Source organism: Lipomyces doorenjongii (genome assembly GCF_038497915.1).
Source record: "Lipomyces doorenjongii strain NRRL Y-27504 unplaced genomic scaffold V1508scaffold_1, whole genome shotgun sequence".
In the NCBI taxonomy this organism is placed as follows: domain Eukaryota; kingdom Fungi; phylum Ascomycota; class Lipomycetes; order Lipomycetales; family Lipomycetaceae; genus Lipomyces; species Lipomyces doorenjongii.
In genome coordinates, this window is record NW_027118068.1 from 460,378 (window position 1) to 475,716 (window position 15,339).

At 48.0% G+C, this 15,339-nt stretch overlaps 7 protein-coding genes across 7 annotated transcripts; 3 read left to right on the plus strand and 4 right to left on the minus strand.

Annotated features, from left to right (window-relative positions):
• Nucleotides 1-84: 84 nt before the first annotated feature.
• V1508DRAFT_401459 (acyl-CoA N-acyltransferase) lies at nucleotides 85-881 on the plus strand (the record flags this gene model as incomplete). Its single annotated transcript, XM_066938420.1, has 4 exons — nucleotides 85-293; nucleotides 346-501; nucleotides 559-714; nucleotides 785-881. 4 exons carry the CDS (start codon nucleotides 85-87, stop codon nucleotides 879-881), a joined length of 618 nt encoding a protein of 205 aa, XP_066799088.1.
• V1508DRAFT_407856 (GPI transamidase subunit PIG-U) lies at nucleotides 882-2,842 on the minus strand. The gene is made up of 8 exons (XM_066938925.1): nucleotides 2,436-2,842; nucleotides 2,319-2,383; nucleotides 2,084-2,268; nucleotides 1,928-2,028; nucleotides 1,639-1,867; nucleotides 1,433-1,576; nucleotides 1,255-1,379; nucleotides 882-1,200 (listed from the first exon to the last, which is right to left on the minus strand). Exons 1-8 carry the CDS (start codon nucleotides 2,569-2,571, stop codon nucleotides 968-970), a joined length of 1,218 nt encoding a protein of 405 aa, XP_066799089.1. The 5' UTR covers nucleotides 2,572-2,842; the 3' UTR covers nucleotides 882-967.
• On the plus strand, nucleotides 2,702-3,839 carry V1508DRAFT_407860 (P-loop containing nucleoside triphosphate hydrolase protein). Its single transcript, XM_066938926.1, has 6 exons — nucleotides 2,702-2,841; nucleotides 2,906-3,029; nucleotides 3,087-3,248; nucleotides 3,296-3,348; nucleotides 3,400-3,444; nucleotides 3,498-3,839. Exons 1-6 carry the CDS (start codon nucleotides 2,791-2,793, stop codon nucleotides 3,738-3,740), a joined length of 678 nt encoding a protein of 225 aa, XP_066799090.1. The 5' UTR covers nucleotides 2,702-2,790; the 3' UTR covers nucleotides 3,741-3,839.
• V1508DRAFT_9880 (uncharacterized protein) lies at nucleotides 3,788-5,400 on the minus strand. Its single transcript, XM_066943135.1, has 3 exons — nucleotides 5,010-5,400; nucleotides 4,865-4,936; nucleotides 3,788-4,800 (listed from the first exon to the last, which is right to left on the minus strand). Exons 1-3 carry the CDS (start codon nucleotides 5,169-5,171, stop codon nucleotides 3,835-3,837), a joined length of 1,200 nt encoding a protein of 399 aa, XP_066799091.1. The 5' UTR covers nucleotides 5,172-5,400; the 3' UTR covers nucleotides 3,788-3,834.
• A 1,126-nt stretch (nucleotides 5,401-6,526) lies between these two features.
• V1508DRAFT_407866 (rab-GTPase-TBC domain-containing protein) lies at nucleotides 6,527-10,482 on the plus strand. The gene is made up of 4 exons (XM_066938927.1): nucleotides 6,527-6,885; nucleotides 6,958-9,493; nucleotides 9,553-9,871; nucleotides 9,946-10,482. The coding sequence occupies exons 2-4, from the start codon at nucleotides 7,006-7,008 to the stop codon at nucleotides 10,175-10,177; spliced, it is 3,039 nt and encodes a 1,012-aa protein (XP_066799092.1). The 5' UTR covers nucleotides 6,527-6,885; nucleotides 6,958-7,005; the 3' UTR covers nucleotides 10,178-10,482.
• On the minus strand, nucleotides 10,366-11,426 carry V1508DRAFT_407871 (Golgi transport complex subunit 5-domain-containing protein). Its single transcript, XM_066938928.1, has 2 exons — nucleotides 11,105-11,426; nucleotides 10,366-11,037 (listed from the first exon to the last, which is right to left on the minus strand). The coding sequence occupies exons 1-2, from the start codon at nucleotides 11,354-11,356 to the stop codon at nucleotides 10,588-10,590; spliced, it is 702 nt and encodes a 233-aa protein (XP_066799093.1). The 5' UTR covers nucleotides 11,357-11,426; the 3' UTR covers nucleotides 10,366-10,587.
• A 396-nt stretch (nucleotides 11,427-11,822) lies between these two features.
• Nucleotides 11,823-13,749, minus strand: V1508DRAFT_347117 (Bromodomain-containing protein; the record flags this gene model as incomplete). The annotated part of the gene is made up of 2 exons (XM_066936683.1): nucleotides 11,823-12,107; nucleotides 12,160-13,749. 2 exons carry the CDS (start codon nucleotides 13,747-13,749, stop codon nucleotides 11,823-11,825), a joined length of 1,875 nt encoding a protein of 624 aa, XP_066799094.1.
• Nucleotides 13,750-15,339: the final 1,590 nt, after the last annotated feature.

The window sequence follows — 15,339 nt, forward strand, 5'->3', positions numbered from 1 at the left end:
GTTATCCTGTGCATATCCTCATCTCAAGTTTAGAATCAGCTCCTTTGTACGCCAACGTTATAACTCAATACGTGCGTCTGTGAAATGACACTGGACCAAAACAGATTGGTCTCAGCATTCGCGTCAATATCAAGTGAACGATTGACGAACCTATACGGTGGTTCACTTCGGCTTCCCGCAGGTGGTACACATGCCGATACCGCGTTTGAGTTGTCTATGCGGAGATGGGATGATTTGTCGTCTGAGGAATTTACGGCTTGCTTTGACCTAGTAAAGAACAATCTGATGGGCATGTAAGTCGATCCTCGTCTGCTTAGTCACCCAGGTTAATGGCTTGTTTGATAGGTATAAGAACTCGACAATGGGCTGGTCGCCGAGAAAAAAGATGGCAGAGATGAAAGAGAGCGGATTGATCTACATTTTATTAAAGTCAAAGTCAGCAACGGTGGGGTTCATAAGTTTTATGGTGACGATCGAAGAGGACGAATGCGTTGTCTACTGGTATAAATCTTCGGAAATAAATCATCGTAAAAGTCGCGATTTTAACTATTTGCATAGCTACGAACTACAGCTACCAGAAAGTTTACGGGGTCGGGGGTTGGGTAAGGTGTTACTCTCTATAATGGAAGACATAGCTGTCAAAGCCGGCGTACCGAAAGCCATGGTCACAGTCTTCTCATCGAATCCTGCACAGCATTTCTACCGGAGTTTGGGGTACGGTATCACGGTTTTATGTGTTTCTATATCGTTTCATCGGAAATTTGCTGATAACCTGAAATTGCAGCTACAACCCAGTCGAGCACTCACCACGAGCAAAGAGTCTACGCAATGGAGTAGTCAAACAACCATCCTACTACATCCTCGGGAAGTCACTCCTATAGCACTCATCACTTTGTTATCGCAATCTCATTGTATCTTACATGCTAACACAACTATTTACACCCAAGCATTTTACGTCATCCCCAGTTTAAATTTGTATAACAGTCTTTGATGGATTGTCCGTGCCTTGGAATTCTATAAGCAACGCCGCGCGGAGAGTATCCGTTATAATGATGGTCATGCCAATGGTATACACCAAAGTGATCGCATAAAAGAAGTTAGCGTTGCCGGATCCGAGGTATATCCACAGATGATAGAAATTAGGTGCGAGTACGAGGGAATGTAAGATTACCAGTGCCGCCAAGAGCGCGTAGCGGACGTCTGCGTTGCGTTGCGTCAGTATGAGATGTATATTATTTCCGACTAAATACATACTTGGAAAGATGAATTTGAATAGTGATAGAAGCGATATATACACCCCGAGGTCTCCGACTTCTGGATAGGATTTGGAAATGGTCGTAATGCCCACGATACATGTAATGGCCACTAATGGACAATTACTGCAACGTCTCTTGTTAGCGTCCAATAATACCTGGAAAGGTAGTTCACTTACTGTAGCCGGAACGTAATAGGAAGGACGTATATCAACGAATATAGTTGGAATATATAGGTAAAAAGGGGACGGAAGAAGTCAAACATCTCCATGAAGAAATACCACCATAATCCCATATTCGGTGCTAAGTCCTTGAAAAACAATCTGCAAACTGCTTGTTAGCTGGGATATATTGTCACTAGGTTACTACGTGGACATTGGCATACAAGGATCCGTATGTGGCCGAGAGATACTGCAGCGAGCCCGTCATAAAATAGCCGATAGAAGTAAGGCCAGCAGACATAGCAATATAAAAAATTAAGTATTTAGTGACTGACGCCATGGTTGCGCCTGTTGCTGATGTCCATAAGAGCAGAAACGGAGGGAAAAGGTAGGCCGTATATATATTTGTGTGCGATGCTAGAGCGAGAAACATGACGGACAAAATGTTCCTATCTGTAATAAGCTATATTAGAATACACCGGCAAAAGTTAGTTGCTTATTAAATCGACATACTATAACATGCATATGCAATTGAGCCAATCATGGCTGCATTCGAAAGCACAGCCGTTGACCTTGAAATGTTCGTAGCCACTACTAACGGATTGAACAGATATCTTTTTGTTCAAAATCAGCGCAACATATTCGCATACGCGCCTGTATTCTTCTTACATTGATGCAATGACCCAGTCAGCTAACTGATTCGTTTTAGCTAGACTTTGCGACTTTGATATTGCACACAGGAAGTAGGCTGTGATAATGTCGGTGAAGACGTAGAATACATTGATGGTAGGACTATTGGGCGCAGTGGAACCAAATTTACCGAGAAATTTGAACAAAAGCAGAAATATAGGAGCCTATGCGCGTTAGCAGCGCTCTATCACGATACTTTCGAATAATATGTTACCTGGTGGTATACGCCTCCATCGTAAGGAGAGATCCCGATCTCGTATAAGTGAAGCCCTTCCTTCACTGATCGTCTAGCCGTCAATATTCACCCTTTCCATCGACTCAAGGTACATACATTGTTTGAAAGACGTCATGGAAGTCGTGACTTCGACATGCTGGCCCAGTATAGAATGTAGTGATGGAAATAAAAAATTGAGAGACAGTTTCAAGACGGCAGATGCCACAAAGACCGCCCAAGTTTTCGAATCCATTAATGGCCGTGATTTATAGTAATTAAGCGGTGTATCATATCATGTTCTCCGAGTAGCGAGTGTTGGTCAACGGTGTGTATGAGATCAACGCTCAGTATGACTATTCGTGTTGTTATTCCAAACGTCGCGTTCGCCCATCCTTTGGAATTGAAACCTTATCAATAGGCGTCACCGAAGACCATTACGACATCGCCTCGGCAACTGACGGTCCAGACCTCGATGGCACCCAGGATAGTCGCCTTAATTGGCGGCGGTCAGGCTGCTGGAAAGGTACATTCTCAAATTATTTCATAATTTGTTATCTAGTTGCCGACAAGCTCACTGTGTTATCTAGAAATCTGTGTGCAACGCCATAGTCAGTCGACTCCAATCATGGAAGGTCACAGACGTAAAGGTTCTGAGTCTCGACAACTTCAAGAAAGCGAAAATTCCAAATAATGTGAATCCTGAAGGACCAGGTATGTACACTAATGTCTTGCTCAGGTTGGTATAGATGGTGATTCTAGCCTGCGAAGATACGTATGATTTCGTCGCAGTGGCGTCTGCGATAAAATCCGAGACGACCGACGTCCTATTAGTCGAAGGACATTACACTTTATACGAAGAAACATTGAGACGATTGGGAACAATTAGGATATACATTGACCTAGACGCGGATACACGGTTATCGAGGCGAAGTACGTGCGGTGTTTCTGCGATATACATTATCGTCTAACTGGGATAGTTATCAGAGATACGACACAACGCGGACTTTCATTACAGGCAGTCTTGGATAATGTGAGTAATGGTCAGAATTTATATGAATCGCGTACTAATCACGGTTGCTAGTATCTTGATTACGGTAAGATTGCCATGGAACGGTACATACAGGGAGTAAGTTCAGGCTTATATCCGCGAAGTGGCCATGTAATAACTGATAGCACCAGACAAAACCTACAGCAGACATAGTTCTCATGCGCGGTACGGAACCATCGGGAATTGAGCTAATCGCTGGTGCCATATATGATAGATTGGCAGCCGACAGGGCCGCAGCGAGCGGCGATAACACGTTCAACGTCCTTTCAGACAGCACGCCGGCGTGGCAGGCACCAAACGGCCTTAGTTTACGGCATAACCTACTTGATTCGGAGTTTGAAGTCCAGACAGAGAACTATTATGAGCTTGCATAGAATTATACACAATTGTACCTTGAGCATATAATGCAGCGTCCTGTTTTTTTACCTTACAGAATGTATATACAATCCAGACATAAGAACTTGTCAATCAGGCTCTGTCTTCGTAGCGGTGACGTTTTGCTAGCCTTTCTTGAAATTCTCGTTCGCGTTCGAGTCGGCGCTGTGCGCGGCCCGGCGACATGGCACGCCCTCGCTCACGTTCGTAATCCATTTCGTAGTCCCTTGAGTGTCTTCGTCGAGGTTCTGGACTACGGGATCGACCGCTGTCCTTAACGCGATAGCCAGAGCTGTACCGTCTATCGTGGCTAGACTCCCTGCTTCGTTCTCTGCTTTGTTCACGTCGTCGCCGTTCCCTACTGCGATCCCCACTTATGTTCCTAATTCGATCTCGGCTTCGGTCTCGATATCGACGATCCATGTCGTCGCCACGATCGCGACTGCGATCTCTGCGTCGCTCTATGCTCTGCTCTCGTCGACGTCGTTCCCTGCTATCGCCTCGACTGTAACCACGTTCTGGACTATAATCCCTACTGCGGTCTCTTCGGCGGTAATCATCTCTGTTTCTGCTGTGGCTTCTATAGTCGCGCTCGCGTCGCCTTTCGCGCTCACCGTCAGGTCGCTCTCGTTCGCGGCTCCCATCCAGCCGTCTTTCTCGGTCGCGATACGACACCGGGATTCGCTTCTCGTCAGAATAATGCGGCACGTACGTATCGGCAACATCAGTCGGATTTTTGCTGACTCTTTCACCTTCGTGTGTCCGCGTCGTCTCTTCTCGTTTTCTCCTCTCGTCTCGTTCCCTCCTTTCCCGCTGGCGGATCTCATCTAGCTTCGCAGAGCGCTCATCGTCAGCCTTTCTCCTTTCCTCGAGCGTAGACCGTCGCTTGAGGGCTTGTTGAACCTCAATCTTCTTCTGCTCAATCAGTCGCGCGGGAATTCCCGACGGCGAGTCCTGCGCTTCGAGTAACAGGTTCCAGAGGATTTTGCAAAATTTGGCAGCAACAGCGGAGGAGGGAAGGAATCCTTCGAGTTGAATCTGAATCGCTTTGATATGTGGCTGGATGGTTGTTAATGGATTGCGTTGGCGGTTGGGAACGGGAGGAGGAGAATGATATGCGTACCTTGTTGTCTTGCTCGAATAGCGAGACTGTGTATTCTGTGACAATATCGTCACCGCCAGCGATCTCCGATATCTAACGGATCTTAGCCATAATCCCTTCGCTCACTCAATATTCGGAACAGTCTCGCGTAGAGTAGGGTACGCACCTCGTTCGCGATCCACGTCTTAATGACGGGAAAATTAACCTTACTCAAATCAACGGCCTCATCAAACTCTGGTGGATACTTTGTCGTCCTGAGACGCCGTTTATCGGCCTCGGACAATAATCCTGTCTCCGCCGCACTCTCAGGGCGCGGACGGAGAGACATGTTCTCTGTTGTGTCGTGTCGAGGCTACACTTGGCCGATTTAGTGTGGCTGAGTGTAGATAGATTCCATTCGCGTGGATGAGTGGCGAGGTTTAGAGAGATGTATCTGAGATGGATAATGGACGTCTACTGCTTGTGGATGGAGTGGTAGATGCTTCGAAATCTGGACGTCCACATTAAGTGAAGTGATACCGGATTGGGAGGAGTTCAGCTATTCGTAATATGACCCACGTACGCCCCTACGACGTCAACTAGATTATGCTGGCCACCTGAGCAAATCTCTTTCTAAAATGCCAATTCTATGCAAGGTATCCATTTAACCAACGAGGTAATACAGCTACGTATGTGTAAAGTTGATGTAAATTCACAGTCGGCTAGTATATCACACAACGTTCATTCATTAGTTGGGAGTAATTTACAATCGCATAGGAATAAAAAGCAGATATCTATACACGACGGACATTTACGATATCATGTATATCCGCAACAATAATTTCGCATTACCAATATCAGTACGACGAGGCAGTTTGCCTGCAAAAATTGGCCCAATTAAAGACATGAGACTTATGTTACCTACAAGACCATGGACTAGCAGAGGAAGAGTAAACCCTGACCCTGATCCTGATCCGGAGGCAGTGATGGATATGAGAACGACGAAAACCAGGACAATCAAGTTGCTTGCCATTATATTCCCCGTGTCAGTCGTCTTCCTGGAAATGCGGTAGAAAGATTGTGAGACCAGATCCGCCAATGAATATGACATAAAAGAACAGACGGGGACTTCCTTGTACCGCACCATCATTCCCGAATGCACTTTCTGGAACGTCGAATTTTGATACCAGACTATTGCGCGATGTCCCTGCCCATTTTGTTTCACCAAGGGAGTAATTGCTCGTAACAGCAGAAATACTATCCGTACCTCTAACAACAAGGGAATGCGCATGAAAGACGACATTGAAGACTGCCATGAACTTCAAGACCCAGCTAGCTCAATTCAAGATTGATGAGCATCAAAAACCAGATTGACACTACATTATCCTACATAATAAAGTGCTGAAACTAAGAACATCAGACAAGCTGTAAAGAAAGAATCAATATAGAACTAGCTTTTTTCTCTTGCAGTAATAATTAAACATCCTGTTGCATGTTCCAAAAAAAGTACGATGTAAAAGGTCTCAATTACGGTGATTCACGGTGATCACGGCATGGCGCGTGTAAGTGCAGCTCGATATCATTTGAAAGATGCCAATTAGGTCGCAAACCTCTCATTATAGATGAGAATCACTGTGAAAAGACACTACATTTACATTTAAGTAGCTGGATCTGGAAGATAAGGTTTGCCCGCGGCGGGTAAGATGCGATAAGTAGCCGTTAATCCCCATACCCCACCGCGGCTTCTTCGGATTGCTCTCTTCGTTGCATTTACGTCGCCATATGACATTTGCATGCACGTATGTGGCATATCTAAGTTAGCATCGAGTGTAATCTTATATGCACGCAGGATTGCGAGAAATATGCGAGTGCAATAAAGTTTAAGGATGGACGGACTTTTCGGCGCAGACTTTGCCGATTGCGCCGAAGACAGCGCAAATGACGATTTGCCGGTAGCACGTTGGATTAAGCGCGAACTCTAATGAATCTGGTCGATAAGCAAATCTATCTGCGGTTGTTGAATGGAAGGCAGTCACTTACATTCTAACCATGGTCATCGCTAGGTATAGTACTCTTCATGTTGCTGCTTGTCGATGACAGACAATCTGATTAGATTTCTCTTAATACACACTCAGTCACATATATTTATATCGAACACCAATCTACTCACAACGGCATAAGCAATGACTTCCGTCTACGGCGCAGGCTCGATCCTGCGCCCACAACCGCAGTCGCCAACCTCAGCAACGAGCGACTACATGGCCAAGCAACTCCCCGACGCAGTCGAGTCGCCCGAGTTCCTTGCCTCACCGTACTCCATATTTCGGGACATCATCCGCCCGTCATCTCCGCCGTCTCCGCCATCCCTTTCCTCGACAGCGACTCTGTCGTTCTTGTCGACTGTCCCTGACGAGGCATCACCGCCGACCAGCTCCTCGCTCCGAAATTCTGCAGAGACGGTGGTAATCCCGGCGAACTTGCACACGAGTCCGGATGCGGTCGTGCAAGGGCTTGTGGACCGCTATGGCGGGCTGGGCGTTGTGCGGCAATTGGCCAGGGATTTGGCCCTGCGTGAGAAGGAGGTCAGCTACCTCTTGCGAATGCATGACGAAAAAATGAAGGTTTTAAGTCACATGCTACGTCACAGAGGTGTGTCCGATGGCGAAATTCGCGGGCGAGTAAGAGAGGTCGAGATTCGGCTCAATCGGGAGAGTCTGGACGATAGCGAGGAAGGTAGTGAGAGTGTTGTGCTGGAGAGGGAGGATGGCGTAAACAATGGTCTCAAGGAAGGAAGTACACCGGAAAAGATGGTCGGCGTAGCAGATGGTCCGCTGTTCAACACAAAGGCGGGGTCGCAAGAGGAAAAGCACAACGACGGTGGGGTGTTCCCGACAATATCATTCCGTCGCACTGCCTTGAAGGGGCAACAACAGCCGCCTGATCCACTACAGGAGGTGCAAAGGCTAGATAATCGTACAATCCGTAAGACAAAGTCAGCGTTCAGGTTACCGTTTTTCTGGAAGTCGGATTCTGACGAAGATTTACCGTCAATATCGATCACCAAACCCGCCTTGCTCACAACGTCGACACCGTCGCTACACCGTGAACACGTAACTTCGTCGTCCGCATCCACGCATTCCGATCCCACCGCCAGACGCAACCGGCGCGCATTTGCTGTACCGCTTTTCCCCGAGGAAGACATTCTACCGCCTGTCATAACTACGTTGTCGCCTAAATCGAGTGTACGCAACAATGTGAATAACTACTTCAGGGCTACAACTGAAGCTTCGGTTAAGAGCGCTAGTAGACGGAAGCAGCAAATCGTTGCACTAGAACGAGAAGACGTGGCACATGAAGCACCAATAGTGCATAGTGATTCCCAAGTGGAAGGAGATAGCGACGATGGTGAAGACGTGGACAGCAGCTCCGATGACCTGGCTAATTCGGGGTCATTCAAAAGCGCAGTTCAATCTCAGTACGACGTGGAGTCGCCACGCTCAGCGGCTGATCTCACTGTAGCCAAAAAACTTGATGCTAGGGCAAAGTCTGTCGATAAGATGAGAACCAACGATGAAGTAGATGATGACGAGGAAGAGTACGAAATCATAGACGAGAAGAAGCTAGAAAAGTCTGGTGGCATTGATTCGAGATTCTCGACCTTGCGCCATCGATCTCGCTCAGGATCTCGTGCGTCAGTCCGCTCGCATTTGAGTCAGAATGTGCCTGAATGGTTACCGCATTCGCTGAAAGAGGGTTCTTCGAGTGCACACACTCATACCACATCGATTGGTGACAATGGCCCGGTCGAACTGGGCGATATAGTACCGCAGAGCATGCAGCCGCCAACTCTCCTCCAAAGCTGGAACAATCATTACCGATCCGAAGATACTTCCCTCTTGACCGACAGATTCGGCTTTATTTACGACCGACAACGCAGACCGGTGCTTCCTCCTGTCGAAAGTACGGTTGGTTCGCGGTTACTTGACTTGGACAGTCTCGACTTCTTGTTCGATCACTCTGACGAGATTGGCAAACCCGAGCAGGTGCAGTTATCGGATGAAAAAGACGAGTCACGATTCGGGCCAGGACTGCTGATTCCGTCCTTGAAAATCCCGATCGGTAGGACGGCAAACCGCGCAGCGTCACTCGGGTCGGCCACGTCCTCCGCCGAGTCAGCTGAGGACGACACGCTTGAAGCCGTGAAGTCACTTCTCAATCAGCTCACAGATCTCCACGACTCCTTACAACGTGTTCAAAAATCCCGATGGGACGACTTCTTACGCAAGATCAACGCAGACGGATCTGAAGACTCGCCGTTCGCGATCGAAAACGGAGAACTCTTCGGGATACACGGCCGCGTGCTGCATGCGAACAAGCACTCCCGTTTCAAGGAATTCAAGGCGCTCGTACTCGGCGGCATTCCAGTAGTTTACCGGTCTAAGATTTGGAGTGAGTGTTGTGGCGCGGATAGTTTGAAGGTGCCGGGTGTGTACGAGGAACTTGTGCTTGGCGAGCACGACCCGGAGGCTTTGTCGCAGATTGAGCTTGATCTGTACCGCACGATGCCTAGTAATGTATTTTTCGGAGGCAAGGGCCCTGGTGTGGGGAAGTTGAGGAGGGTATTGTTGGCATTTAGTAAACGGAATCCAACTATTGGATATTGTCAAGGGAGTACGACCCCATATTCGTTTACAGGGGAGAGTGGTAGAATTATTTACTGACATGAGTAGTGAACATGATCGCGGCAACCCTTTTACTGACTCATGCAACCGAAGAAGCAGCATTCTGGTCGTTCGTCGCACTCCTCGAGAACATCCTCCCATCAGGCTACTTCGACCCGCCGCTCCTCACATCTCGAGCAGATCAACGTGTACTAAAGCATTATTTGAAAGAACTGCAACCAAAATTGTATGACCACCTTGTCCATACTCTCGGCATTGATATCGAGGCTATTACATTTAATTGGTTTTTGTCTTTGTTCACGGACTGTTTGACAGCGGAGCTGTTGTTCCGGGTCTGGGACGTGTTTATGTGTCTCGAAGGCGAAGTGTATGTTCCCCTTTTTACCTGTTACTCATTCGCTCTCTCTCTTCTTAGCGCAAGAGTGAACTAATTTTGTATAGATACCTGTTCAGAGTCGCACTTGCGCTATTCCGCATCTGGACAAAGAACTTAATGCAGCTGACCTCTGCCGCCGAAGTGTACTCGTACATGAAGGACATGGCGTCGCACTCCATCAGTATCGAGGGCCTAATCCGGCTCATTGATTCGTTGCGGCAACAAGTCCGGTTAGAGGATGTCGTTGCGAGACGAAAAAGGGTTATTGAGGTTATGCATAGGGAAATGGGGTTTTAGTTGGTCTTGATCAATTAACCAAAACTTTTAAGGCGGGCGTTGGTTAGAAAATGGTGCAATTGTGGGCAGTTTGGGACGGTATCAAAAGTCATTCTTGCATATCCTGTTTCACTTTGTTATATCATATTTTAAGTGTATTTAGAGGGGTTTAATATCGTGTGGAAAGGTGTATTTAAAGCTTAGCGTTGCATGGAGATAGGAGGGTTATCAATTGGATGTAATGACATGTATAATTCTAATGTACAGCAGCAATTTGGCGTTTGGTGATATACTGCAATGAAAACGTACAAGGTCTATCTCACTAATCAAACGAACAAGGAAAGGACGCCAACAAACGCCGGTACAAACCCAGAAGTACCAAAACCCAAATGTCAACAAAGATTAACGTAATCGCATTGTGTCTTTTGCCGCTACTTCCGATTAACATTAACGATCCCATTTTCAATATCCGTGACAACACGCACGCTTCGTAACCGCGGGAAGTTTCCCAAATGCCGACTAATCTCCGCGAAACTCCTAGCGGCACGCACGCTCAGCCTCGCAGCATCATTCGGTCTTCCCTCGGCTGCCGCGGCAGACGTGGCCGGTTTAAGCTGTGCCAACTGCGTCTGGATGCCCTGAAACTGTCTGACGAGGTACATAAACCACGTCACCGCTCTGAGTAAATTCGCCGTCGCGTGGAGTTTCGTGAGTGCAGAGTATATCGGCAACGCGACGTTGTACGGTTTCAAGACTTCGTTTTCGAGACGTTGGAAGGATGTTGTGACGGATGAGAGCGACGATTGTGTTGTCGCTAGGATATTTGAGACCTGGTTTATTTTCGCCGCATGCGGAAGGAGTGTGGCATGATTCTGGGTGGTCTGGTATGGTACGTCAGTCCCTAGTTCTCTCGTCGTTCGTCCTTCGAAACACAATCAAGTTACGCACCTCTTTATGCAACAACTTCTCAACCTCTTCGAGATCAAACATGACACGCTGTTCCGCAGGCGCCAAGTCGATTTCCGTATCAGCCGCAGTCGTCGTCGCTAGCACTAACGAATTGCAGAATGCGATTGGCGAAAAGTCGGGGGACGTAAAGAGTGCATAGTCTATGTATTCATCTTCTGCTGGATGGTTGTCAGAGGTTTGAGGGAAAGATGTGGCTGGTGGTAGACCGGATGTTGCCGGTTGTGATGTCATTGCCTTCGTGGGATAAAGCGGTGAATTAATGCTGATATAATATGACCGCGTATATTGTGAAAAATGTCGGTTTTGTGCTGACGGTTAGGAATCATCACCAATGGTCGCCGCGCAACTAAATGCCAAACCTTAATCATATCTCGCTAGCACCAGTTTGCAACAACCTTTATAGTTTTAGATTTGGACAACAAGCCAATGGATATTTGATATCATTGATTCTGACTATAACTACACTATCGTACATATACCCCCTCATACTGTAAGTCAAACCCGTACACCCAACAGAGCAAGAAAATACACGTGTTACAAACGCAACACACTCAATATACACCAGAAATAAGGCGATAAGCTATAACGCTAAAAAATAATAATTTACAATAAAGAAATTAGAAACATCCTTTAAGGATAACAATAAATAAGGAAACCAGCATGAAAACTTTTTATTCCCAAATATTCGCGTCAAGGATCACTCCTCCTCGCTACTCTCGCTCTCGTCACTATCTTCGTCCGATGAACTCTCGTCCGAGGATGAGTCGCCGCCTTTCTGGAAAGACTTGAGCTGCTTCTCTAACTGTGCGATCTGCTTCTTCTGTTCGGCTTCCTTGCCTTTCTTTCTTGATTTCGGCGCAGGAGCAGAGACGGCAGACTTGACAGTACTAGACGGCGAGTTCTTGGTGACGTAGTTGTAGAGCTTGACAAGGGTAACGGGGTCAAGCTGATCGACATCAAGTTCGATTTCTTCTTGACCAGCCTATATTGTGTTAGCCACTTATGCTAAAATACAACCGTAAACACCAACATACACTCTTTAAATGAGGCATAGACTCATGAATCATCTTGACAACGTGCGTCAATTTCTGGCCAGAGAGCGTCGTGATCTTCTCTGATAACTCCTTCTTCATGTCATAAGACACGTGCGGCACCGGCGCGGTAGCTTGCCCCGCACTACTCTTTCTCTTCCTTGGTGCCGATTTCTTGCTCGCCTTCTCCTTCTTCTTCTTTTTGCTGCCATCCTTCTTCAGCTTCTTCATCATACTAAGCTGGTTCTGCATGGCGAGTAACTGCTGCTCCAAGTACGAAATCGTTTTGTCGCTCGGATCTTCCTCCTCGTCGTCGCTTTCTTCTTCGCTAATCTCACTCTCATCAGGCGATTCGGTGGCTCTCTTGTCGCTGGGTGGTGGTGGCGCAGGCCTCTCTTCCCACTTCTTATCAAACACCGCTTCGAGCCGACGACCCATCGCATTAACCGGCGAACCTTCCGGATTAAACTTGTAGCAATTTCGGAACATCAATCTTATATCCTCTTCAAACTCTGCACCAGACTCATACTGATTCGTGTTAAGCTTCTGCTGAATAGTAGATAAATCCATCGGCTTCTTAATGACCTTGAAGTAGCTTGGGCAATTCAATGCGACCGGATCGACAGGTTGCAAAAACGGGAACGAGAAACTCTCGTATTTCTTGCTGGTTAATTCCTTGAGCACGGTCTGGCAAAACTTTAGCTCGGCAGCGAACTTCTTGCGTCGTGGCTTTGACTCTGCGTACGGCAGGTCTCTGGGCTTTGGGGGATGAATCTCACGCTTAGGACGACCAGTCGAATCCAGCGAGGCTGAGTCGCGACGGATGATAGGAACGCCGGAAGGTGTGAGGGCAAACGACTCAGTAGACTCGCTCTTGCCGAATGACTTCTTTCGCTTTCCAGGTCCACTTTCGGGTTTAAAAACCTCAGCTGGGGGCATCTGCTTCAGTTGACGCTCGAAAGAGTTCTTCAAGTTCCGACCCATCTCAGCAATTTTCGACTCGGCGCCATTGAACTTTATGCAGTTTTCAACCATGAGGTTGAAATCGGCAACAAACTGTTCAACAGTAGAGTACTGGTTGGACGAAAGCTTCTTCTCCATTGTGGAAAGGTCCATAGGCTGCGAGACGAACTTGAAGTAATCGGGGATGTTCAGCTTGACAGGATCGACCGGGACCAAGAAGGGGTAGGCATCTTTTAGCCTTTTGAGTGACCGAATCATCGAATGAGCAAACTTGTTTTGGTGCTTTGCAAGTGGAGGTCCGGCCACGACATTGGCGACTGGAGCTGGAGCAGGCACTGGCTCGGCTGCCGGAGCATAGTCTGCTGGGGTAACTGGCGCGGTAGTGGGGACGGCAACCTCATCGTCGGACTTGATACGTTTCGTAGGTGGCTCCTCGCCACCGACGAGCTCGCGCTTCTCTGTCTCGGCGACTGGAGTTGCGGCAGTACCAGGAAATTCAGAGTGCTGCAACGGCGGGGATGGAATTGGCGGCGACAAAGGCGCAGAACCCTTTGTGTCTTCGGCCTCTTTCCGAGATTGCAAGACCTGGTCAGAACTGCAGACAAAGTCAACACATGTACTCGATAGCATTTGATGTAGACAAACAGCAAGACCAACGCAACACACTCGATGCAACTGTCGGTCGAAGCTGTTGGGCAGGAAGGCGATAAATATGTTGATAGTATTGACACGTAAAACATATACAACACTACGAGACAATAACGCGCAGCAAGATGACAACATGTACGGAAATTCGAAGACCAGTCTCGATACAGCAACGCTTTGACTCTTGTTTCACCACGGTTTGATAACACATGGGATAATAATGGACGAAAACAGATTGAAAGTAGTTGACGGGGATTTATTAAACACTGATACGACATGGCCGATAGACTGAGATGCTGACGACAGTTGCAATGGGCATCGCGGTCGCCAACGCTGGTATACAACAACAAAACAGACAAGGACTTACTCTAGAACATCAGAAACCGGGGTTGTGGACAAAGCATCCATGGCGGCCGGCTTGTCGTGCGGCAGGACAGAAGGGTCCATGATGGCCATGTGGAGCAGGGTAATAGGAGGCGCAGGGCTAGGGGACAAGTGTAGGGCACGCGGGAGAAACGAGCTGCGACGGGACCGGGGACGGGCGTGAATTTATTGGAGGCCGGAAGCGGCCAGCGTCGCTTGCGACGGCGTTGCAGCGAGCTCGTTATATTTCCCGCCGCCGGACGCACCGCCCACCGTTGTCCGGCCAACCCCGCTCGCTCGGGTCCTTATTGGCCCACGCTCCGCCACCCAAACCACTACGATCCTTGCACCGCCACAACATTGCCTGCGTAGCTGGCATCCCGCATGCGCATGCTCCTTCCCGCCGCCGGAAGTACGCAAGGGGCGCGACCGTGCGAGAACTAGCACGCGCTAGCCGCATCTGGCATGGCGCGGTTTCCCAGTAAAAGTACGACTCCCCTCTGCTGACAAGTCTGACTGGAGCTGGTGACGCACGCAGAAACAAGGCCAGGCCACGACGACGATCACAGGTTACCCGGATGTGAATCACATGACAATACCGCAGAAAGTGCCAGAATGAATGCACATCTAAACGCCGGGCCCCCTTTTCCTTCGGTTCCATAACCGGCCACCCCCAGCAAGGTCAAGTAGCAGCCAAATATATCCCCACTCCACCTAGTCATAAATAGTAAAAGTCCGCAATACTAGTAAGCACATTTTTCTTTTCTCGCCAGTCCAGCAGAATGGTATAGTAAACGCCTATGTACACGACACGATAGTAGTGCTACCGCCCTTCAGCCCTCGTGAGGCATACAGTCCCATCTATGCCGAAAGGTATCTAGACATTTCTGAAATCGTTATATCGCCAATACGCGTTTGAATCATACTCATTGGCAGTGCGACTTGTATTCTCTGGGATCACCTAGATAAACAGTATATATTAGCTGCCAACTTTGATCAACTACTCTGCCTTCTATCAGTCTAGCTGTCGGTGCCTCTAAGTCGTTGTTGGTCGCTGAACCTGTTCCGTGTGGGCTCTTCCTGTCAGTAGCTCTGCCGGGGCCAACTAAAAATCTCAACCATTCCACTAGTGTGAACATCATACGTATTCTTAATGCGTCCAAGTCGCACGCAGTTAATATCACATTGTTCATAAAAGTGATAAAAGCTGGG